Below are 25,675 nucleotides of genomic sequence, written 5' to 3' on the forward strand. Positions count from 1 at the left end.
TAAACAGCACGGCCACAGAATCTACAACCTAGGATCACCTACCATCCTCAACTTCAGTAAGGATGACCTACTTTGCAGGTGACCTAGAATGTCTTGTGATCCAAATATTATACATAGGATGGATAAACAACAAGGTCCTACTATAGAGCACAGGGAACTATATCCAATATCCTGTGATAAACCATAATGGAAAAGAATATGAAAAAGAATGTACATGTATGTATAATGGAATCACTTAGCTGTACAGCAGAAATTAACAACATTGTAGATCAACTATACTTCAACAATACAGTAAAATAAAAACAGAATGTCTTTTGATCCAATTTACTTATCCTCTGCTAACATTACTCCCGGGAGAGCAGGCAGTTAAGTCACAGAATAATGACTGGCAGAAAGTAGGTACTCAAGTGTTCGCCAAATGGCAAGGCCTGAATTAATGTCCCAGCAGGGAGGGTAGCAATGCCGGCAACAGACAAAATCAAGGAGCACACTAACACAAAAAGGCCATTACATGATGTTACGGATTTTTTGGAAAAGATCTAAATAACAACTATGCGTTACAGGCAAGTTACCAGCTTATGTTCATACTACCAAGTCCATCATCAAGTCCAGCCTGTGGCCTGTCACCCACAGCAGTTGTAAAGGGAAAAAACCTCAGCCTCCCTTCTTCTGTGTAGGGAAAAACCCACCTCTTCCCTCCCATCTCTCCCTTCCCTGTGGGCCCCTTGACTTTTACACAGAACACTTCACAACACTTACTCCCGACTCTCCCGGTGACCCAGTGTGTGGGGCTTTTCCCTCACATCAAGCCGTTCTCCGCGACACCAGATGGGTGGCCCACACTTGAACTCAATTCTGACACTGTCCACCTGGAGGCAGCATTCGACCCCGTGGGTTAAGGGCCTCAGTCCCACACTGACCACCTCTGGCCACCATACCTATACATCCTTCAGATGCCAGTCACATGCCAGGCTGTCACCTGTGCTTCTGAGCAACTGGCTATACACAGGGGTTCCCACAACCTCCTCCGTGGTCTTCATTAACGTACCAGAACAGCTCACAAAACTCAGGGAAACACTTTCTTACGTTTACCAGTTTATTAAAGGATATGATAGGGGGCTTCCCTGGTGGCGCAGTGGTTGAGAATCCGCCTGCCAATGCAGGGGACATGGGTTCCAGCCCTGGTCCGGGAAGATCCCACATGCTGCGGAGCAACTAAGCCCGTGTGCCACAACTACTGAGCCTCCGCTCTAGAGCCTATGAGCGGCAACTACTGAGCCCGCGTGCCGCAACCTGAAGCCCACGTGCCTAGAGCCCGTGGTCCGCAATGAGAAGCCACCACAACGAGAAGCCTGCGCACCGCAACGAAGAGTAGGCCCCGCTCACCGCAACTAGAGAAAGTCCGCACACGGCAGCGAAGACCCAACACAGCCAAAAATAAATAAATAAATTTATATATTAAAAAAAGGGATATGATAAAGGATACAGTTGAACAGCTAAACAGAAGAGATACACAGGGTGAGGTACATCTGGGAAGGAGCCCGGAGCTTCTATGCCCTCTCCAGGTGTGCCAATCTCCTAGCACCTCAATGTGTTCACCAACCTGGAAGCTCTCCGAACCCCATACTTTTGGGATTTATGGAGGCTTCATCACACATTCATGATCGATTATTCACAAAAATGATCGATTATTCATTTTCAGTCCTCCTCCCTTCAACAGAATGGGGAGCAAAGCTGAAAATCTCAAGTTTCTAATCATGGCTTGGTCTTTCCAGTGACCAGCCTCATCCAGGAGCCATCCAGGGACCCAAGTAGTGTTGGCTCATTCGAACACAAGACACTCCTATCACCCAGGAAATTACAAGGGTTTCAGGAGACCTGTGTCAAGAATGGAGGTCAAAGACCAATACTAGAACAAGATATGCTTCTTGTGTTCTTATCACTTAGGAAATTACAAGGATTTTGGGAGCTGTGTGCCAGGAACTGGGGGCAGAGATCAATATATACATTTTCTATTATCTCAGAGTAGTTACGGACTCTTTGAAGGTTATTATCAAGGCCAAAATTAAAGCAATTTATCAGGCCTATATAAACAATAAAAAAAAAGCACATTACTGAACAGATATTTCATTCTTTAAGCCAATATTAATGCAATACTCGATATATTGTACTTAACAGCATATCTAGGATACAAAGATAGTGGCCTAAACGTTATTTGTTTTTGTTTTGGAAATGTTCCAAAAAGTGGGTATCTCTACAAAGACCAGCTTTCAATCCGTTTGTAGGGCTCTTGATGCTGTCTCCAGTTTTCTCATTTGAGTAATAGTGATTTTAAGAGGTTAAAACTTGGGGGAAAGGATCCACATCTGTAAAACAGATGAATCGTTCTATTTAAAAAGGTATTGCCAGAAAGGAAAAAAGTCAAAGGATTCAATTCTTCCACCTGAAAATTATTAGTTTCATACTTTTATACAAAACAATACATAACAAAAATGTTCCTATTCTCTACAAAGATGAAGGCTCCTACCTTTTTGGTTTTCTTTATCAAATCCTGAAATCTGTTAAAAGAAAATATTTTACCTTTATTCAACTATTCAGTTACTATTAACAAACCAAAGTAGGTTATAAAAATGAAACAATCCTACCAGTGATTTGTAGAGACTGGATTCAGGGTTGATTTTAATGAGTTGTAATAGATCCTGCATAGTAAATACCTTAAAAAGAAAAAAAGTACACAGATTTTAACATCAATGTGTAAGTGATATATTCAGAAACATCCCAATTTAAGACTAAAAATCATGATTCAGACTAAATAAGATTATAACTATGCTAATAATGTAACACATAAGCTTTCTTTTTTTTAAAATTTTATTTATTTATTTATGTATGTATGTATGTATGGCTGTGTTGGGTCTTCGTTTCTATGCGAGGGCTTTCTCCGGTTGCGGCGAGCGGGGGCCACTCTTCATTGCGGTGCGCGGGCCTCTCACTTTCGCGGCCTCTCTTGTTGCGGAGCACAGGCTCCAGACGCGCAGGCTCCATAGTTGTGGCTCACGGGCCTAGTCGCTCTGAGGCATGTGGGATCTTCCCACACCAGGGCTCAAACCCATGTCCCCTGCATTGGCAGGCAGATTCTCAACCACTGTGCCACCAGGGAAGCCCCGTAACCTTTCCTATATTAAGTTACAATAAACACTGCAGTCAAAAAAGGATAAAATTTTTCTCTTGATCACGTAATTAACCTCCAAATAATTCACATCAAAAATGATGTGCCTAACTGAAATAACAGAAATGGTTAATGCTTTACAGATAAGAAACACTCAAACATCTGAGGCACCAGTGAATATATGAGTGCATTCCAGGGTCTTACAGTTGCAATGACATTTTTAAATTACTATTTCTTCAAAATGTAAATAAACTAAGTTTGTACTATCTTTACAACTACAAAATGTTTAACACTATTTTAGATATACATGTGGTCAGAGTTTGAGTATTCTTAGTAAACAATACATACTATAGAAATACATGCTGTGTCTACCCTCAGAACATTGATACAATGTACAATTAGTTTTCCATTAAAGAATATTCTGCACAGTATTTTAGAGTATAGAAACCTTTAAGTGTGTGAACTAGATAATCACTGCTATAACCATATAATTGACACATTATTCATTCTAGAAGCAAAATTGTGAAATGTAATTAGAAAGTCAGATAGAAGAAAGTCAAAGAATTTCGAATGCTGGTAAAATTTGATTGTTAATGAATTAATACAGCATATTTAAATTTTAAGTTTTTCCAATAATAACACTGCTGTTCTGTTAAAACAGCTGAATACCACACTTGTGGACAATTATGGCCAAGATAAAGAGTAAAAACATAGGGACAGCCCCAGGAGTCAACCCTAATGTAAACTATGGACTTCAGGTGATAATGGTGTGCCAATGCAGGTTGACCGCACATACAAAGGCTGATAGCTGGGGAGGCTTGCACGTGTGGGGTTAAGGAGCGGAAGGGCAACCTCCCTTTCTGCTCATTTTCGCTGTGAAGCTAAACTGCTCTAAAAAATTAAGTCTATTAAGGAAAATAGGGAAAGTGTGCCATATCTGCCTTTAAACTAACCAAGCATGACTAGTATGTTCAGTGGTTGGTGGAAAGATAGTGACAATCATTAGGAAAGTGGTAAAAGGTGTTCTAATATTTAAGAACTCCACAGGTTTTCAAAAGTTACTTATCCCTCACTTCTCTTATGTCATCACAAAGACGACAAATATCTGAAGAGACTGTAGCATACTGAAGACGGCACACTGTAGATCTAGATTTACTGCCCTGCATTGTGACTTACCAATCATGTGACCTTGAGCAAATCACCCCACCTCTCCAGACTCTGGATCCTCATCTGTAATACATGTACCACCTGCAGAGAGACCAGCAGTGCCAGCCTCACAACAGACATTCAACATAAATGGCAGTTTTGCGTCCTCAGACCACATGGAGTGTCAGATCACTTCTAGCTCCAAAACGTCACAATTTTATAAAGACAAATCAAGATACCAAGGAATTGGTAACAATGTCAGATTTCATACTCCTTTGTCACATTATAACAAATACATGATGTAATTTCAAAGATAAACAAGAAAGGGACCCAGCTAGCCAAGGAGCACTTAGCTATTACCTGAGGGAGAAGCTGTGAACAGAAAATTCAGAGACAGAGAAGCAAAGGTGTTACCTTTTCTTTTGCCAAACCACTTTCGGGAAAGAAGACAGAAAGCGCACATTCGTAGCCGCATCTCTGTAAGTGATCTGCCACTAGAGAGTTGGAAGCGCGTATTAAGAGGGAGCTCCCTTCCACTGAGAGGGAGAGGGACTGCACTTCGCCACTCAGCACAGGCTGCATCAGCTCGTGAATTAGCTGGTTTCGGAGTTGTGTCTAGATCAAATACAAAATGAAACAAGAGGGAAAAAAAATTTCAGCAGCATTTTTTCCACTGGCGGGACACAGACTTGTCACATGAATTAGAATCCTTCCTTTTGTTTCCAGAATGGTTCTAAATCCATGGCCCCAAGTTAGGAACCTTCCCCTGGACACTCTGTCTTACCCTGTGAGACAAGCAGCCCAGTGGGTTCTAGAAAGAGTAGCTTGCTTTCACCAGCTTCCAAGTGAGCTGGTGGTGAGCCAGAACGTGGTGAGACTAACTTCGCTTCCCTATGAGCCCAGTTCAGCAACTTTTCATTGGGGTACCAAATACAGGAGAAAACTTTGCTACTTCCTCACCTCTCTGCAAATTGTTGGAGGATACGAAAATAATACTGGGTTAAATATATTCAAGTATATTGATCAAAATAAAATTAGGTTCCCAAAACGGAAATAGTATACACAAGAGAAAAATCAGTAAACCCAAAAAAGGCTTATTAAGATTCACTTTCACGTGGACTATTTACAATTCTAGACATTATGAAATATAATAATTTTCCCGTATTTTATAAATGAGGAAATTTAGGCTCAAGGTGGCTAATTTTCTCAAAGTTATAACACCAGTGTTATTATTCACTTTGGTTTTTAAAAAATCCCCTAATCAGACTGCTGGATATTTGTTCTAATTTATTTTTCACATAATCTGAAACATACAATTGGGCAGAACTTAAGAGTACACTGCCTAGATTCATGGGGTTCAGCAGTAAATAACATCTAAGGAATTGTTATTAGTAGAATACAAACAAGAAACAAATGAAGTTCTCATTACATCTCTTTCTTCTATCCTTTAGCTAAAGAGAATATATTAGTTCTATATATAGTTCTATATTAATAGTATAGAACAGAACTTATACGTGTATCTAAAATCCTATAGTACTGGGCATATACCCAGAGAAAACCATAATTCAAAAAAGACACATGCACCCCAATGTTCATTGCAGCACTATTTACAATAGCCAGGTCATGGAAGCAACTTAAATGCCCATCAACAGATGAATGGATAAAGAAGATGTGGTACATATATACAATGGAATATTACGCAGGCATAAAAAGGAACGAAATTGGGTCATTTGTAGAGATGTGATGTATCTAGAGACTGTCATACAGAGTGAAGCAAGTCAGAAAGAGAAAAACAAACACTGTATATTAATGCATATATGTGGAACTTAGAAAAATGATACAGATGAACCGGTTTGCAGGGCAGAAATAGACACAGATATAGAGAAAAAACATATGGACACCAAGGTGGGAAAGTGGCCAGGGGGTGGGGTGGTGGTGGGATGAATTAGGAGACTGGGATTGACATGGATACACTGATATGTATAAAATAGATGATTAATAAGAACCTGCTGTATAAAAAACTAAGATTAGAAAATTCAAAAATAAAAATAAAAATAAAATAAAATCCTATAGTAAAAAACACATTTACACTAAACAGAATATATATGCTTTGCCTCATCTGATACAGTTAAGTAACTGAAAAGAGAAAACTAAAGCCTCCTCCACCAGTAAAATTTAGTGGTTTAATTAAATTTGTAACATAGTAAAGAAGAAATATACTTAGATTCAGCTTAATTAACACAAGGATTTAGGGTGTCTTGCAAACAAGTACTGAAATGGCTAAGAATTAAATGAGGGATTTAAGCAGGGTAAAAGGAAGAGTAGCAAACAGTGGAATGACATTACAGATGAATTTCCATCTTGACACACCCAAAAAGCATGCCATCTAGCACTTGCTGGAAGGAATCCAAAAACTGGCTGGGGGCTTTCCAGCAGCCAGTGCAAAGAGGGAAATCTATTCAGCATTAAAGCTTGCAACGTCCCTAAGACAGAAGTAAGGACAGAGCCCTCACCCCAAATTGTGCCTATGAAAACTTCTCCCCAAAAAACCATAGGGGAGTTCGGGTTTGAGCATGAGCCACCTGTTATCCTTGCTTGGCCCTGCAATAAACCTTTCTCTGCTCAAAAAAAAAAAGAAAGAAAAAAAAGAAAGAAAGAAGGCCAATTATTTTGGGGGGGGGGTGGGGTAAGTAGGAGAGACAAGACTTAGGGACCCGGAACCCTCAGCACATCTCTCAGCAATTGACAAGAGTAGACTCAAAATAAGGAAAAAGAAGATTTTTCATAAACTTCATTTACCAGACACCCATATGACTCTGTACTTAATCATAAATACAAATTCTTTCCAAACACCCAAAGAGAAAGTGAACTAGGTCACTCAAAACTTCAATGAATTGTAAAAATTAGAACTCACTCAGGTCATTAAACTGAGAAAGTAAATTAGCTCAGACTGAGAAAGTAAAAATCTGCCCTGCCAAAATCCCCCCTGCCATTGATCACGCTAGAATAACAAACTGAATGGCCAGCTGCAAACAAGAAACAGTATTTCTCCTTAGGATAGGCTGCAGCTGTCAAGTGAACAAGGCTAGCATAATCCTGATACCAAAGCCTAACAAGGATAGCTCAAAATGGATAATGATAGGTCATTATCAACTGGACTACAGACATGAAGTAAAACCTTACCAAACCAAACCCAAAGGACAGTAAGAGAACACCATGCCCAGACGCAAGAACCATTCCGCCTAAGAAAGTGGACTAATGCGTGATATACTACAACTAATTTCAGGTGGGTTAAGGAATTAACCGTAAAAAAGAGCCTTTTTAAAAACTTAAGAAAAGTGAATATTCATTCTCAGTGGAAAATGACTGAGAATAATCAGCACAAAAAAAGTAAACAAGAGACTTGACCACATAAAAATGTAACTTCAGTATTTTTAGAGCCAAATTAAAATTGAAGACAGATAGTATTGCCACAAAAATGGGAAAAAAGATTAAGTTTCCATTAAAAGAACTCGTATCAATAAGAAAACACCCACACCCTAGGGGAAAAAAACGGGCAAGGGGAACATGAACCACCAATCCATGGAAAACATACACATGGTCAGAAAATATATGAAACCTCACTGATAAACAAAAGAAAGAATGTTAAAATAATAGAGTTTCTCAGTCTTAGATTGGTTTAAAACATGTCATGATCATACTATTGGAGAGAGACGTGCATTCTCAAACTGCTGGTGGAATACAAACTGAAGTTGACCCTCAAACCACCAGGGGTTAGGAGCCCCCTCCATATCCCCTGTATTGCATCGGCAGATTCAACCAACCACAAACAGTGTAGTATTATAGTAGGTATTTATTGAAAAAAGTCCACATATAAGTGGACCTGAGCAGTTCAAACCCGTGTTGTTCAAGGGTCAGTTTTATTACAACCTTTCTAAAACAAGACGTGTACACCAAGAACCTTACAAATGTTCATGCCCTTTGATTCATTAATACCACTTCATCTATCCTAGGCAAAAAGTGAGAGATGCCACTGAAGGAATGTGTAAACCTGGGTACAACCTAAATATTCAGTAATAGGGGAATGCTGCATAAATTACCCATATGTCCAAAGATCCAAAGATGAGCCTGGTGCCAATGAAAATGAGAATTTCAAGACACATTTAAGGACACAGGAAAATGCTCACCATATAATAGTAAAGAAGATACACAAATACATACAACATTATGCCAATTAGTACTTGTATTAGAGATGACTTCTCTTGTATGCTTTTCTATATTTCAGATGAGTTTTTAGTATTTTTCACATGAGTCTACAGTATTTTTAAGTTACAAAAACAATGGAGACAAGAAAAAATTGTCCTTAATTTCCCATTTTAAGTGTAAAATGGTATTTTGAAATGTATATTGTAATGAAAACACATTTGAGCTAATCCTACTCCTTGCTGTTAATTCATACATGAAGTGTACTAAGAAATATTTGCTGCTCAAGTATTTATACCCTTCAGTATACTTTAAAAAAGAAATTTCTCATTACCCCAACTTTTCTACAGTAAGCAGTCCCTTCATGTTTTCTATATGATGACAGTATCCTCTATTCAAATATGAGTATTACAAAACCACTTACTAACTCAGGTACCTGTAAACCAAATTTTTAAAACAAACCTAACCTTACTAAAATGTGTTTGTTTTACGATTTAAGAGTTACACAGGAACAGAGCAGTGTAATTCACCAATACGATCTGTGTATCATGCTATTTTTAAAGCCCAACACATGGATGTATTTACATGTGGACTACCTGTTACAGGTTACACCTGTAAAATTTATGTAACAGCTATGCCTAAAAGTGATACCTTCAGTGAGTCCAGTATACCCCGATCCTTAAACGTCTGGTACAGCTTTTTGCGCAGTTCATCTTGACTCAACACGTCAGATGTGGGGAGCATGGTGGCCTAGAAGAGAAAACGGTTACGGGTTACCTGGCGGGCAAAGGGGACGTGAATTTCTGAAGACGGATCGGTGGGCTCCAAGGAAGCCAAAGGCGGTTTAACGGAAACAAAGGCTTCACTTCCGCCCGCCCCGAGGAGGGGGCAGATGTATCTACCTGAGGTATCAGGTGTCAGCTTCCTCCCGAGCCCTCCCCACTGTGCCCAGAGTTAAAGCCCGAGACCGGGGTACAAGCCCAGGCCTAGGGGAATCCCTGGCCGGAGAGCCCTGCCGCTGTCCCAGAAAAACGGGAGGAACAAGTTGAACTCCGAACTAAGAACTCAGGCAGAGACCGGCACTTACTTTCTCCGCGGTTCTGATAGGTGGGCGTGGTTGTGGCCCACGCGGGACTCTCACGGGCGGCTGGAGGGCTGAGACCGGAGACAGAAGGCCAGGGAAGGCGCGGCACTAGCCGGAGTTGGAACCGCTCAGACCTGATCCCTCCCCTCCCCGAAGTCTTCCAAGCCCAGCCGCCCTACTCTGGAGCATTACAGCGCAAGCCCGGAGCTGCGCCGCGCTGCGGCTGGAAGCTCCGCCCACTATCGCGATAGCTCAACTGCAGAGTCTCGCGAGGGCTGCTTGCAGAGTCCCTACGGAAGCTGCGGAACGCGGGTCTCGGCCGCGGGAACTGACTGGGCGTTTCCGTTCCCGGCGTCTCGCCGCAGGTAGGGAATGGAGCAAGCGGGCGGCTGGCGCTCCAGGACTCTGGGGGATGTCCCAGGCCCCACGGGATCCGAGTGTTGGCCCTGTCTCTCCCCTCTGCCCCGGGGCCGGCTGAGCTCTTCACAACCCACCGGGCCAGTCCACACCGCGATTCAACCTGCAAACGTCCACCTGCTCGGGGGCTTTGCTTCTTGTACCTCTCACTGGGTCATTCGGCTCACCCCGGGTTTCTTAACCGCGGCATTATTGCCGTTTGGAGCCGGAAAATGCTCCGTTGTGGGGCTGTCCTGTGTACTGCAGGATGTTGAGCAAGCATCCCCGGTTTCTACCCAATAGATGCCAGTAGCACCTGCTCTCCCCCGCCCCCGGTTCTGAGAACCATGAATGTCTCCGGACATTGCCACGTGTCCTCTGGGAGGCAAAATTGCCCCGGGTTGAAAACCAGTGAGCTAAACTTTGAGTACCCATCGTTGTACGTGCTGTGAAGATTGGTGAGCCGGGTCCCCCAGATAACTAAATCTCATTAGAAAGAAAAGGAACCAGTCTCTCAAGAAACAATAATGAAAACATTACAGCCAGAGAATTGACTAAGAACTAAGATGCACTGTAGACTGGGTAACGATTTTAGAAAAGTGGTTGGAGATGGACATGAGTGGGCACATCTCTGAAAAGTGTGACTTCATCAGGGCCTTGTTGGGTTGAATTTGGATGGTGGGCAAAAAGCATGGGAGGAAGGGGGAACATTCTGAAAGGAATTAAAAAAAAAAAAAATCAGGACCCTTTCAAGAGCAGTGAGGCATCTGGCCTGACTCCAGAGCCCCATGCTGTGGGTATAAGGTATCTAAGCCCCATGGGGACTAAATTGGGCCAGTGATGGTTTTGTGAACAGCACTAATGAGAACAATGAATTTTCACCCCTGGCGGTGGTGAAAGGCTTAGAGAATTTAAGAGGCATCAAGAGTGACAGGGCTTCCATAGGAGGTAGAGAGCGTGTAGGTTGGTGTTGGGAAATACCTGGAGGAGGAGGAATTTGGGTGGGCTTTGAAAGATGGGTGAGGTTTACACATGAAATGAGGGAGAGTATTACAGGCATGAAGAGAGAAATAAATCTGGAGTGGACACAATCAGTTGGGGAGAAAAAAAGTATACCAGTCCACTGTAGCCAGGGTAGAGCAATGAGGTTGAGAAAAGCTGTACAGAGCAATGTGGGACTACGTTTTTAATACTGGTACTTGATCCCTGTAGATGAGAAACATTAAGGCTTTTGAGCAGAATAGTGAGATGATGAAAAATGTTCTAAGACGATGTTAATATGTTGCAAGTACTGTTAAATAAAAACACATCTGTGACTGAAGACCCTCTTACCCCCAACCTTCGGTGCCCAAATTGAATATATTTAGATTAAATGTCCAAAAGCCAGCATAACCTCACTTATGGTGAGGCAGAGGAATTGCTTTTATTATTAATAGGAAAAATGTCCTATTAGAGAACTATCAACAGTATTCATCCTGCTTATTGCAGTGGACATGTCTTGTGCCACACTAGGCTAGTCTTCCAGCCCCAGGTCTATGGAACAACTGAAGCCACTGCTGTTGGGAGCACAGGGAAGTTTTCCAGAAGTTCCTCTATAGAGGCTGTAAAGAGGTTTGCTGTAAAAATGGGTGGTTTTGGAACTGGCATCCATGAGTTGTCTCGGAGGGGCCTTCTAAGTTCATCGGGTTCATCCTCCCACTCTGGCACTACTAGTGGTCTTCCAGCCTCCCCGTAACACACGTCTAGTGATCGGGGGCGGGGGGTGGTGTCACTTCACAAGGCAGCCTGATAGTTCTTTAATTGTTACAAAGTTCTCAATTATATTGACCCAAATGTCTTTCCATGTAACCTCAAAGGAGCAGCCCTAGGCTTGGCCTCTGGAACAGTTTGGAGTAAGTCTGTCTAGTTCAGAGCTAGCAAATACTTGGCGCTCCCATAGGCACTGCCCTCTCCCAAACCCGTAGCAGATGTGGGTAACTGATCACAGCAGCCTTTCCCCCTGACCACCCTTAGTCTCAGAATCTCTCTCAGCACCAGTTCCTGGCCTTCACTGCTAGTTGATTAGAATGGGCTCACGGGAAAAAAACCCATTTGCCGTCCCTAGTCAAATCCCTTCCCATTAGACAGCATCGTATTTAAAGAGTGCACCATAGCCCACTGTCCCCTCAAAAAACGTCTCCCCCCACCCCCGGTTTGTCTCAGTTCCTTCAGTAGCTTCTGTCTGCTTTCCCTAGCCTAGATGCCTCCCCCCTCCCAGCACACACAGCTCAGAGTTAATGATTTTAAAAAGTGATTCCCAGAACTGAGCATGTCCCCCAGAGACGGTATTATTAGTGATGAGGACATCATCTTCTCTTTGTGCAGCCTAGACTTGCATTCGCTCTTTCGACCGCTGTATCAGATTGCCGCCTCCGATTTAGCTGGCAGTGAATGAAAACGGGTTCTCATAGATGAGCGCTCTTACACTAGGTCTCCCGCATCCTACTGTTGTGCGGCTGATTTAAGCCCAAGTACAGGACTTTATTCCAAATCCTTTTACATTCTGTCCTCATGTCACCTGTTTCTCCTAGCCATGGAGATCTTTTGAATCCTAACTTTAGCCTTCTAATAAATTAGGTGCCCTTAGCATGTTATCTTTGGGTGTGGTAAATTGGCTTCATCTCAGTTACTGATGCAAACCTTGAGCTGGCCTAGGTTAAGGTCAACCTCAAAGGCTCCCTCGAGACCCCATGCTGTCGACTGGCATGGAGCACTTTAACATTCTCGTCAGCCCTGCACTGTCCCTCCTTCAGCAGAGAACGAGCACTTCCTGGGCCCCGGCACTGCCGTGGCTCTGGGGGTACCACAGGCTGTCATCCAGGCTACAGGTCTCCCCTGGGTTCTTAGGCAGAGAACCACAGGACTTCAGAAAGTGACTCACCGTCTCCGTATTTCCCTTCCTCAAGAGCGAGTGTAGGTCTGACATAACTTGTTCTCCTAGAACAAGCGAGTGAGTTGTAACCCACTCTTTTTGTCTAGGGATTCACATTAAATGACTTAGTTTGTCATAAAAGCTCCCAGCATGGTGTCTGACCGAAGACAGGCATTTAATACCTATTTCTGTTGGTGTTTTAATCTCTTCGGAAGTACTCAGACTGGGAGGCAAGCCTCTCTGTTTCTCAAAGTTGGAGTAACAGTTACTGGCTCTCTTCTGTTCCTGTGATTTCTCAAACGTCACTGACCAGTAGTTATACCGTCAGTTGTCAACCCAACTGTTTCTTTAACATACCTGTCTTGGGGTTCACAGCCTGCCTCACCTAACTGCTTCCGCACTTGCCGTGTGAGAATCATTCTTTGAGAAAACTCAAGTTCAGCACACCTGTGTCCCGTGTTATTTATGTACCTGGTGCCTCAACTAATTGACCTTTCTCCCTTGCTTTCTCCTGTGGTAACCTGAAAGCCTTCCTCACATTTCAGCTTGTTTTGGGCTTTTGCCCTTCTAATGCTAGCCTCACAGGTTTCTGGTCCCATTTTTACGTTCATTACTAGTTAGTGCCCTCCTTCTTACATCCTGTACACGGTCTTTTCAGTGAAATCCAGAGCTCCTTGTTCATTTCTTTAGTTACCTCTCTCAAAAGCAGCTCAAGACGCTCTAGCCACCACAAACAGCTGTTTTCACCACAGATGGGCGTCCTGGCTCCCCTCCCTTCAGCCGACAAGTCCTGCCCTTACAAGGGAGGATTTCTTCATTGGTACTTTAACAACTATGGCAACTTCTCACAAACGTGCTGTTCATCACCCAGACACAGCACTCATCAATCAGGCCCCTGAGGCCCCGAGGGCCTCGGCACTGGAACTTTCAGAAGGTTCTCATCCTTGTTGAGGAGAGTTAATCCCCCCAACGCCTCTCTTTCCTGCATTCCCTCTCCTATATTCCAGCACCATCCCCCGCGCCCCACACACACACTGCCCAAACGACGGCCCCCTCCTCACAGGTCCTTTCGGCAAGGGGCGGGGGGAAGGGCTGTTAGCGGTAGGGGATACTTGCTGGAAAAACCCAGCCCCAGCCGCTGTTCTCTTCCATACTCTCATCCCCCTACTGCTCCGAGTGGCTTCACCTCACTGCACCATGGCCCGCCCTCCCCCCGCTTGCCACAGGGCTCTGAAACCCGCGGCCCACGGAAAATAAACTCATTTTGTCCCCAGTCTCTATAGAATGCACCTTCTACCTTTATTGCTGACACTTCCTGGAGTATTTCCTTTTTTCTTATACCTGCAGGTTTTTTCAGCTTTGACATGTGTTAGTTTCCTACTGTGGCCACAACACATTACCACAAATTTACTGGCTTAAAACGACACAAATTTATCATCTTACAGTTCTGTAGCATACACGTCCAACATGGGTCTCACTGGGCTGAAATCCCCTCTGGAGGCTCTCAGGAAGAATCTGTTTCTTTGTCCTTTCCAGCTTCTAGAGGCCACCCGCATTCCTTGGCGCACGACGCCTTCCTCCACCTTCAAAGCCAGCAATGTTGTATCTCCGTGGCGATCCTTCCACAGCCACGCTTCCCCCGCACTTTCCTCTGGGGCTGCCCTCTGCCACTTTTAAAGATGCTTGTAATTACATTGGGCCCACCTGAGTAGCCCAGGATCCTCACCCTATCTGAAGATCAGCTGATGAGCAGCCTTAGTTCTATCTGCAGCCTTAATGCCCTTTGCCATGTATTGAATAGATTAACGTTCACAGGTTTCCCGAGATTAGGATGTGGACATCTTGGTGGGGCTCGGGGGAGCTATTCTGGCTACCACCACACGTTCAAAACTGACCTGTTCATTTTCATCCGTCTTCCTTCCCTTTCTTATTTCCGTTCTCAGTGAACAGGTTCATCATCTTGATATTCTGCTTGATCACCTCAGCCAGACATTTTGGAAACATGCTCGATTCTTCCCACAGCTCCCCAGTTTAATCCATTGCCAAGCTCTGTGTGACTGCCTCCATACCTCGAGACCTTGGAGACACCTGAAGGGCCCCTATTTTAGGTGATGGAAAAATTGAGCAGGTGTAGATCATCTCCATCCTCGCAGAAAGTTCCCTTATCAGCATGGAATTCTAGAGCGTGTCTCACCTCTACTCACCACCTAGGCAGAGAAGCCCCAAGTATTAAATGACTGTGGACATTCCCTTCCTGAGACAAAATGGTTATGTTCTCCTGTGGCTTCCTTTTCTTCCACTACACCTTGCAGCTTTTCCTTGTCAGAATGGAATCAAGAGTTGCATACCTTCTTCAGCTGTGTGTGAAATCACACGATTGGCAGCTCTGGTTCTGCGTAGCTGAGCAGTTTGTGATCGACCCTTTATGTGGTATTTCCTGCAGTTGCCTTTCTGTTTATCCTAACGCTGTTCTTAGGATGTGCTTGTCTCCCAGACACGGGTCCCCACATAGGGTTGAGTGGGTTTGGGGGAAGGTGGGGAGGAGGGTAATCTTCCTTGTACATACGTTGTCTCTTGCTGCTTCTAAATGTGTGTAGGGGGAGAAGTATCTTCCTTACAGTATATTTTTCCCCCCTGCTGCTGCTTAAATGTTTGTGCTGAAGAAAGTAAGCCCTTCCCTTGGCAAACTCCAACTATGAAACCTATTCTGGCAAGAATGAATGATGTCATTGTTTACTTGGTTAAAATTTCAGGCTCCCATCCCTCTTCCCCTCACTTGTGCTTGAGAATTACTGCCAATTCTCCTGGTTTTGCAGAGCTTTTGTATCATTCCTGCCTGCCTTTGTTGTCCAGTTTTACTGTTTGGGTCTTTTTCTCATCTTTCCCCTTTTTCTGTAAAGGGCCAGACAGTCTCTGTGGCGACCACCCCACTCTGTCATTGTAGGGCAGGAGCAGCCTTAGATGGTAGTGAGAGGACGGACCAGGCCAGATTGGGCCCACAGGCCGTAGTGTGCCAACCGCTGCCCCAAATAACCTTTTAAATCTGACTCACTTCATCATGCCATGAGTCTCCTATCTTCCTTTTCTTCCAGTCACAGCCTTCCAATTCCAGAGTGAAAGGGGCCAGCCATGCTGTGATTTCCTCTACAAAATGTTGTACTCATCAGGAAATACATTTCCAAGGTCTTCAGATGTTGTTGCGTGGAAGTCCCAGTGAGGCTCGATGGGCCCTGGGTTCGGACGCACCTTACTGTACGTTCCCAATGAAGCAGATCCCCGCCCCAGGAGGAGGCCTTCCTAGGCCCCATGTCTCCAAGTGCCTGCACTCATGTAGCTAGAGCTAGACGTGAACCTAGCTTGTTCTGATTCCAAAGACCTCGTGCGAAAAATACATACATAAATGCATCTGCCTGTCTGACCGTCCATCCATCCAGATTTCAATTGTGCTAAATGCCCCAGAATCACTGATTTCTCCCCTACCACCACCCACTTTCTCTGTTTTATTCCTGTAGCAAACCTATTAACCCTCGTTCCAAGACCTCTTAATGACTCAGAATGTCTTCCTTTTGGATTATGACCTCTTCCGTCTCTTCTAGAGTACAAAACTGTTTCTTCCTCTCTCATAAATGGTGTTTGAAGAGGCATATAACAGGCTCTTTTATGTGCATAGCCCCTTGAGGTGGGAATACAAGTACCACACAGCCTGTAGCTGACCGCTCCAGGAGCTCTCCTTTCTGTAAAGGACATGCGCTAGAGTGGTTCTTAGCTTCCTTGGAAGCTTCCGTCCTGAAAATTTCCAAGGCAAGTCAGGTATTTCCTAATCAGCACCCATGTGTTAGCGCCAAGGCTGACTGATCTAGTCCAAGTTTAAGCCAGCTTACCCTAAATGTTCCACACTTTTGGATCATGAGAATGTTGTTCTTATGATTTCATATTAGAGGTCTTCCAGTTTCCGTATGAAAAGGTAGTAGTGGATTCTCCAGGACATATCACAGATTAATGTGTATCATCCAAAAGCCATGTATCTATGGTGGCATACTGGAAAGCATGCCAAGCTTAGGGGCCACCTCCTCTACAATTCAGGTTTAAGTTAAAAAAAAAAAAAAATGGAGTTCGTCACTTCCTGGTTTTTGGTTTTCACTATTGAGTACTAAAAATATGTGTTATTTTCATTTAATTAGGAGCTATATATTGAAGACAATGTCTGGAAGCTTCTACTTTGTCATTGTTGGTCACCATGATAATCCAGTTTTTGAAATGGAGTTTTTGCCAGCTGGAAAAGCAGAATCCAAAGTGCGTATGGAACCTTAAAAAATTGTTCTATTGCTGTAACGATAATGGTGTGATGTGATTTTAGAACTGCAAGAGATCTGGACAGATGAGGTAACTACGAACCCAGCACAACTAAATGAGGGTTGCTCTGCAGTGCCACAGGTTGATAGAAGCCAGCCAGGAGTATCCTCTGAATTGTTCGTGCTCTAATTCAGCACACACTTAGCACGCACTAGCAGATGCCCTGGGTCTCCCCTCCCTGGTCATCAGTTCCCTGTGTCACCCCCTGTGAAGGCGGCTCCTTGAGCACATAGAAACATAGCTCACCTGCAGTGGGTCTGCAGGAGCATGTGGTGCTGCCCTGAAATGCCAGGAAAGTCCCTTCTGTCCCCGTGAATCACCTTTTTCAGCAGGACACACGTGCTAGATCCACTTACCCTGGGAGTGTTAAAAGAGACCCCGACTTACATGTCCTCCTGCTGCCCGAGACGGCGGCCTTTTTCGGCGACCCCCACGTGGCACCCACTGGCCGTGTGGTGCCCTCGTGCTCTCCTCTCCAGTGACGCCGCCCAACCTTCTTGTCAAGAGTGGTTCCCGAAAAACAAGCTTCAAGAACATGTTGCCACCGAGAGTAAACAGAGCCATAGAGTCTTGGGATGAGCGTAGCTGGTCCCTTCCATCTCCCTGTACAAGTGCATATTCCAAGTAAATTGCCGACAGGTTATACTGTTTCTCCCAACCTCCAAAAATAGGCTTGAATGTCCCTTAAGACCGGAACTGATGTTTGAAATTAGATGTGATGTGTAATGTCCAGTGTAAGACGCTTTTCAACTATTCAGATCTTGCCACTAAAATATGATAGAAATCCAAGGTATTATTGTAGCAGGTGTTGTTGCTACGTTACTTTCCCGCATTCACGTGAGCACACTGTTCGTTAACACTTGGATGTGAGGCGTCCCTGCAGCAGCAGTTGCTCTGTGTGGTATGCGGCTGCTTACAGTTTTTCTCTCACTCCAGTGGCCTTGTGGTAGGCAAAGCAGTGCATGTAAAAATAGTGTCGCATGACTGGATCTTCTTTCTCCTGCTACCACTCACCTCCGTAAACCATTTCTACAGTTTTCTTCTAACGTCTCAAGACTGATCATCAGTGTAAGGGAAAGCACTACTGCGAGCCAGACAAAACACGTCCACTCCTCTGAGGGTTAAATTGGCTCCGTCACGGTGCCGTGGGTGAAGTGTAAACATGCTTTACCTACGCGAGGGCTCCCAGGGCAACTCGGCCGCCCAGGCACGGGAACAGCCTCCTCAGCAAGGAAGTCATGTTCATTTCCCAGGGCCACCGTCAGAGTACCCAGAACTGCGTGCCTTAGAACAACAGAAACGTCTTGTCTCACAGCTGGGGAGGCCTGAAGTCTGAGACCAAGCTGTCGGCAGGGCCGTGCCCGTCCAGAGGAGCTAGGGAAGGTCTGTTCCAGACCTTTCTCCCAGCTTCTGGCAGTTCTCGGCTTGTGGCAGCAGAACTGCAGTCCTCACGTGCCAGTCTCCCTAGGTGCGTGACTGTCTCCAGATTTCCCTCTTTTATAAATACATCCGTCATTGGATTAGGGACCCATTCAACTGCAGCATGACCTCATGGTAACTAATTACATCTGCAACGACCCGCTTTCCAAATACAGCCACGTTCTAAGGTACTGAGGGTTAGGACTGCAACACAGGGATTGGGGGAGGGGGCACAAATTCAACCTGTAACAGGTGTTCTTTGAAAAATGCATTTTGAAAGTAAGAATTCCACAGGAGTGAGACTGCATTCCAGGTTGTGAATTCCTTCTCCACATTCTGCTGGGACAGTCCCACCTTCTTCAGTTAGGCCTTTACAGTCCATGAAAAGGACATCCCCGGCTTTGACAGGACCACCTGGCGCTGTCGGCACAGGGGATACGCAGCTGGGGCTGAGCCTGGCCGCCTGCCACTCCCAGGTCCCTGCCATGTGAGCTCCCTGTACCTCAAGACCCTGTGCCAGGCTGTCTCCACTGCTCACCGGGTGTCACCGCACATGAAGCCCCGCCTCCTACCCCCAGCCCCAGCCTACATTTTTTCCTGTCTTCCTCCTCTAAAAAGATGCGAGCTTCTTGAAAGCAGGATCTGAGCTGAGGGGAAGGGAGGAATGGTGAGGGGGAAGAAAAACAAAAAAAAAAGCAGGATCTACTTTTATTTTCCTAATGTAGTATCCTTTTTTTCACATGCTTAAATGGTTACAGAACTTGGTAACTTCCTTCTTGCAAAATTTTAAAAATATAGTTTCTTGGACACATTTCATTTACTAAGTAATTGGCTGTTTCTATTTATTGAGCTTTCGAAACCAGATTAGAAAATAGAAAATAATGTGAAAGCACTGAAGACCTCTGTAAGTCTCATGACAATAATCAAATTAAAAGCAGAAAGCTTCCCCCTGCCCCCCCGAAAGCTGTGTCTAGAATTTGCAGAGTGAAGTGTGGCTGTTCTTGACGCCGTAAGGAAATGTTAATCTGGTGCTGCTCACTGCCACCTAGGACGATCACCACCATCTGAACCAGTTCATAGCTCACACGGCTCTCGACCTCGTAGATGAGAACATGTGGCTGTCAAACAACATGTACTTGAAGACGGTGGACAAGTTCAACGAGTGGTTCGTTTCAGCATTCGTCACTGCGGGTCATATCCTTACCTGTTTAATAAAGAGCTCTAACAAAGGGTTGGGGTAACAGACTAGACCAAGGTGGGACCTAGATGCCAGGTTCTGAGTCTGTGGACTGCAAAATATTAGGTAAACATTGCCACTTATGGGGCTTTTATTTTTTTAGGGGGAAAAAACACTCACCTTTTGTTTAACAGATAATGTTAAAACCAAGTCTCATATATAAAGTTAAGGTTTATCTGAACCATATCAATGGTGATTTTATTTTGTACTTATTTTCTAACTTAAAAAGATTATGTTCTCTTCAAGATAAAACTAACCTAACTTTGAGCCCAGTGTACGGATTCACCTTTTCCATCGCAAAATACACTGCATGTGACTCATTTGAAGAATATTGTATCGACTGATCGCTTTTCAGTTTTCATTTCTAAAGAAGATTAAACCTTAATTATTTCACATATGAGATTTATTATGCTGCATGACATCAGGCAAGAAGACGGGATAAAGAACTTCTTTACTGATGTCTATGATTTATATATAAAGGTATGGTATGTTCTGTACCTTGTAAAATCTGGTTATAAAAGAGATTCCAACTTTGGCAGCCCCCTTAGACCGCACAGCTCTCCTCTCAGCAGAGCTCTCCCCCAGCAGGACCGTTCCCGGCAGCTCCCTCACCAGGCAGGTCTCTACCACCAGCTTACCACGTAGGCAGGACAACAAGTCGTAGTTATTTTTACATCGGTTTCATTCTTCCCCTTTTGGTGCATATAGTTGATTTTATGAGGGAACCCTAAAGCGAGAGACAGAAGCAGTCTGTATAAGGGAAGTTGCTTCATAATTTTAATGTAAAATGTTTTCCATCTACTTAACAAGTAAGTTACAGTGCAATGAATGTAGATCATAAACAGGAAGTGATTCATGTATTATCAAAGTCACTCAAGGAGAAAGGGGCCACGCGCATGTCTTGATACTCATTTGGAAAAAATGAAATAGTAATAAGATATGAGTGGTTAAACTGCAGTGCTGACAGTATATTCTTAATAATTTAAACATTCTCTATTTGGACAAGATTTTTTGCATATCAGCACAGTTAACAATCAATATTCCTAGTCAGAAGTAGCAAGTAAGAATATTTAGCCCTCTTATAAAGATGGACAACATCAAGTGATTAAGGTGTAAAAGTTGGTAACTCCTTTCCTCATTTGTGATTCCATCCAGTACTAATTTCCCCTCACACATACTATCATATACTCATTACATTATCTGAGAAACTGATCACTCACCTTGTGTTAAAGGAGAGTATTAAAAACCTGATTGTTAAAAACTACCGCACAAGAGTAACTTTTAAAAGCAGTGTGGGATAACCTTTCCTTCACTCTGAGCATGTCAGATTTTTCATGTGTTTTATATAGCCAAAGGGCCTACCGGATGAATCCACATCTTGATAATGAACGTTGAATGTAGTTGTATTTCACACACAGGGTGGATCCCGGGAGTTGGTTTTGCTCACACAGGCAGCACTTAGCATACGTGCCACCATGGGTTCTGCCACAGGTACTTCCCTTCAACACCAAGACAGAAATTTCCTTAAGGGGCTGTTAATATTTAACAGTGGAACATCTTCATTGAAACTTAAAAATGTGGTCTTCAGACTTTTGCTTTGAATGTCTTTAATGACTTAATTTAAAACTTTAAAAGATTTTCCTTCTAGAGACTTATGATGTCAGCCTTTTTACTTTGACAAGCTCACCTTAATACTTTCCTCTCTTCTAGTTTGCAATGAATCCATTTTATGAACCCAATTCTCCTATTCGATCAAGTGCATTTGACAGAAAAGTTCAGTTTCTTGGGAAGAAACACCTTTTAAGCTGAATGCAAAAAATTCGGAAGTAAACAGTGTCACTACAATGGGGTATACTCAGGAAGGTGTACATTGTAAGTAACTTGATTAAACAGCATGGAAAAGTTTTAGTTGTAGTCTCAATCTATCTAAACCTAATGAAATTGCTTTTATATTTAAAAATAGTATATTCAGTTTCTTACGATTATCAACAGACTGATATTTGCTTGTGAACAGTGTTATTTATGAAGAGCTCTTTATCGGTAATCTTGAAATATTTTTATTTTGAAAATTGAGAATAAGCTTTTGAGTTTCCTCATTCAGATAGCTTGATCTTGTTTTAACAATCCAGAACCAAATGTCATTGTCAAGATTTGGTAGGCAGATTTAAAACCAAAAGCTTCTGCAGTAGGGAATGAAGTTGATAGCACATACATGGGTTCATCTATACATCTAGAGATGTTATGAAAATGTATAGGTAGTATACATAGAAGTAGTATATGTACACTAAGAAGCCAAGAAGCCACAGCAGACAGCTTTGCAGTGCCAAATGCCACAGGCCTGCCCCTGTCAGAGACTGGGAACAGTGATCCTCCTGTAATACTAGAATCCTGGATCCATGTTTGTAAAGTGGGAGGCTAGGACCAAAGTGACAGGTTATGTTCTTATGTCTCCTTTCCCTCAGACAGTAAACTGAAGATTAAGTGAACCCGTTGCTAGCTGTACTAGTAAAAAGTTGTAAGGCAGTTTTAGAATTGTAAACAAAGAAAAGCTTGCATCACATTAACACTTGCGCTCTTGGCCATTTAGGCTGTATACCGGAGGGGGCAGGAGTAGCCTCTTTTTTGTACTGTAACAGCGTGGGATCTTACAGTAAACCAGTAAATGTCCATTGAAAAGCAAGTAATATAACTGCGTATTTTCTGTGCTAATTGTGAGCACTTGAAGAATGTTGTTCCATTCTGAATAACCTGAGCAATTAATTCTAAGTTTGGTCCTGTATCTTTGTATCAAGTTGCTAGCATAATTTTTTACCATATTTATTTGATTTCCTAAATAAAGATGTTTGTCCAAGATTGGGGAAGTTTAATATCGATTTTTTTTATTCTTTTTTTTTTGGCCACCCTGCGCGGCTTGCGGGATCTTAGTTCCCCGACCGGGGATCAAACACGGGTCTGGGCAGTGAAAGCGCCGAGCCCTAACCACTGGACCACCAGGAGATTCCCAATGTTGAATTTTTAAAGTGCTGCTCACCCCACCACTACTACTACCATTTTAAGCCTGTTTCCCCTAATGAAAGTCTGCATGTTAACATATATCGCAACTCATTTTACAAGATTCAAATCGCCTCAAACTTAGGTGCCAGAGCTTTGGGAGCAGAAAAAGATACTCAGCTAGAAATCCAGGCGTAATGTCCGCCATGCTCACTGGAGAGACCCACACATGTACTTATTGCATACAGTTTGCTCTGCCCTCAGTGAGCGTATAGCGCAGAGGGTGGCAATGCTCCGGTGAGGAGCAGCGGCGTGGTGCTCCAGCAGGAGGCTGTAGGGTGGAGATGGTTTGGATCCCAGCTCGGCCACACAACAGCGGTGCCCTGCAAACAGCCTTGTCACCAGGCTTGTGACGGTGAGATGGGAACGAATAACACAGGCCCTGTGGGAGTAGATCACTGTAGTTAAGTGTCAGATTTCACATATGACTGCCTCTGAAGGAGCCTGAAGGCAGATTCAGCGATGAGCGTACGAGTGGGTAGGACCTCAAAGGTGGGCCGTGCTGGGAAAGCCTGTGGGCACATGGACAGGACAGCTGAAAGGATGGAACCAGGGCCGGTACAAGGGGAAAACCAGGCGCTGACCATAAAGAAAGCAAAAGAAACCAAAAAAAAAAAAAAACAGCAAAAGAGCCAGCAAAACTCAGATCTCGTAGTAGGTGACTGTCACTTAAAGCTCTGGAACACAAGACCAATTGGGGGACATCAGTAGCACCCAGGGCATCGGGCTCCACTGAGCACACGCAAGTCAGCATTAAACCTGTAATCTACGTTAGCACTCCCGAAGTGATCCAAATAGAATGCACAAATCGGGTTCGGTCCTCTTTCATTGCCTAGGACGCTTCGGTGGCGCCCACATTCTCCACGTATGCAGAGAACTTCGGTCTCTCCTCCACCCTGCTACACCCGTGTCCTTTCACTTTATGGTCATGACAGCACTTCCTGGTTGACAGCCCATGGTGGTAACTTCTCAGAATCCACTGACTACACAGATCCTCTTTTCTACCTAACGCTTCCTTGCCCCACAAGCCCCGCTGGCACTGTGGATGGAACGGCCGTCACAGGATCATGCTATTAAAGTGAAAGCTTACACAAGGTTTTATAGAAATGTAAAACGTCAGGTTTTAACATGAGGACCATCGAGGATGTTTTAATTTCAACTAGGGAGTTTTCCCCAAGAGGGAAAAAAGGTGACAAAAGCAGTAATTCATTGAGGAACACGCACTTTTCCATCTTCCACGTGGCACATTGTAATTGCTACATCGAATGGCAAGTGTACAACTGTCCATCCTCCCAAGTTCAGTAGTTTGCCTTTTTCTTAACCCTGAACTCTGTCTCCAAGGCTTTACAGGCGCAGACAGCACGAAAGCACCTGTCATCACAGTGGCAGCCGCTGGGCCCCGTAACACCGGGGCCCCCGGCCCTGAACGGGACAGCGCGCTCCCCAGTCCTTCCCTCCCGCCTGCTCCCTCGGGCTCCGCAGCTGCTTCGCCCCTCTTGCAACCACCACCGCCACCGCAGTCACCTGCTTTGCTCCCCAGCTCTCACTTTTTCCCTAGTTCTCATCTTTGTGTCATAACACCTGCCAGGCAAAGCCCGTGTTACTTTCTTAAAAAGATTCAGATTTTCAGCTACCTTCTGCTGCTGTCTGAAGAGCTCCTCCGTCAGGTCAGTGAGTTGTCGTCGCTGTGAAGGCGGAAGCTATTCAGTCAGGTCCTGTTCCTCCTCCTCTCGTCCCATTTCAGTGCTGGGTTTGGTCAGCCTCTGTTCACCGGGTCCCTTTAAGTCACGCTGTGGAGCTGCATTACTCTCCCTTCCGTCAGCCCGTCTACACACATGAGGATTCGGTCCTTTGATCCTTTTTTTGCTGCCCAGCTCTAGACCTCTGGAATGCCAACTAATCTAATCCCTGAATATTTAGCTGAAAAAAAGGTTATTGAAAAGATGCTTAGAAGTTTAGAAAAACCACTAAGGTATTAGTTAAATCTATACAAGTAACAAAATTATACATTTTGTAAATACCTACACACACACACAGATGTATAATGGGCTGAATTGTGTCCCCCCCCCCAAAAAAAATTCATAATCAACAGGCTTAGCCCCCAGTCCCTCAGAACGTAACTATACTTGGAGGCAGGCCCTTTAAAGAGTTAATGTGAGTTCAAATGAGCCCATTCGGGTGGTCCCTTAATCCGGTCTCACTGGTGTTCTTATAAGAGGAGGAAATCTGGACACAGAGAGACGGGGGTGTGGAGGTGGGGAAGTGTTGTGTGCAGGGGAAAGATCCCCTGCAAGCCATGGAGAGAGGACTCAGGAAAAACTAAACCTATCAACACCTTGATCTTGGACCTCTAGCCTCCAGAACTGTGAGAAAAGAAATCCCCATTGTTTAAACTGCCTGATCTGCATGTTATGGCAGCACTAGCGAACTAACACAATATGCTTTCCTTACGTACTAAAAATCTAGACGGATAACCATGAAACTGACACATGGCTGCCTCCATGCGTGGGAACTCGGTGGCAAGGGTAGATATTTGTCCCTTGTGCCTTATAATGTTCAACCGTGTGACTCTATCACCTATTCAAATGGTAAACAACAAAAAACGTACTCCTAATATCCACTGGTGAGCAAGGTGTGGGAAACTTTACTACTGCTAGCTAGCTATCAGCAGAGAACGGTTTGAATAAACTGTTAGACATCCATGCAGCA

The 25,675-nt window shown here is 44.0% G+C and overlaps 2 protein-coding genes across 4 annotated transcripts in view; one reads left to right on the forward strand and one right to left on the reverse strand.

The window, feature by feature from the left end:
- LOC137757685 (centriole and centriolar satellite protein OFD1-like) overlaps nucleotides 1-9,774 on the reverse strand; it is a 61,985-nt gene extending 52,211 nt beyond the window's left edge. For all 3 annotated transcript variants that reach the window (XM_068534299.1, XM_068534298.1, XM_068534300.1), the window contains exons 1-5: nucleotides 9,603-9,774; nucleotides 9,167-9,265; nucleotides 4,727-4,927; nucleotides 2,646-2,714; nucleotides 2,528-2,558 (exon numbers count right to left, since the gene is read on the reverse strand). In XM_068534299.1, the coding sequence (XP_068390400.1) occupies nucleotides 2,528-2,558; nucleotides 2,646-2,714; nucleotides 4,727-4,927; nucleotides 9,167-9,259 (394 nt within the window). In that variant the 5' untranslated portion in view covers nucleotides 9,260-9,265; nucleotides 9,603-9,774. The remainder of the gene's footprint in view (nucleotides 1-2,527; nucleotides 2,559-2,645; nucleotides 2,715-4,726; nucleotides 4,928-9,166; nucleotides 9,266-9,602) is intronic.
- Nucleotides 9,408-22,768, forward strand: LOC137757678 (trafficking protein particle complex subunit 2-like). Its single transcript, XM_068534282.1, has 6 exons — nucleotides 9,408-9,422; nucleotides 9,756-9,964; nucleotides 17,088-17,199; nucleotides 19,728-19,871; nucleotides 20,309-20,395; nucleotides 21,626-22,768. The coding sequence occupies exons 1-6, from the start codon at nucleotides 9,408-9,410 to the stop codon at nucleotides 21,722-21,724; spliced, it is 666 nt and encodes a 221-aa protein (XP_068390383.1). The 3' UTR covers nucleotides 21,725-22,768.
- The last annotated feature ends 2,907 nt before the right edge of the window (nucleotides 22,769-25,675 follow it).

The sequence above is a fragment of the Eschrichtius robustus genome (genome assembly GCF_028021215.1).
Source record: "Eschrichtius robustus isolate mEscRob2 chromosome Y unlocalized genomic scaffold, mEscRob2.pri SUPER_Y_unloc_3, whole genome shotgun sequence".
In the NCBI taxonomy this organism is placed as follows: Eukaryota; Metazoa; Chordata; class Mammalia; order Artiodactyla; family Eschrichtiidae; genus Eschrichtius; species Eschrichtius robustus.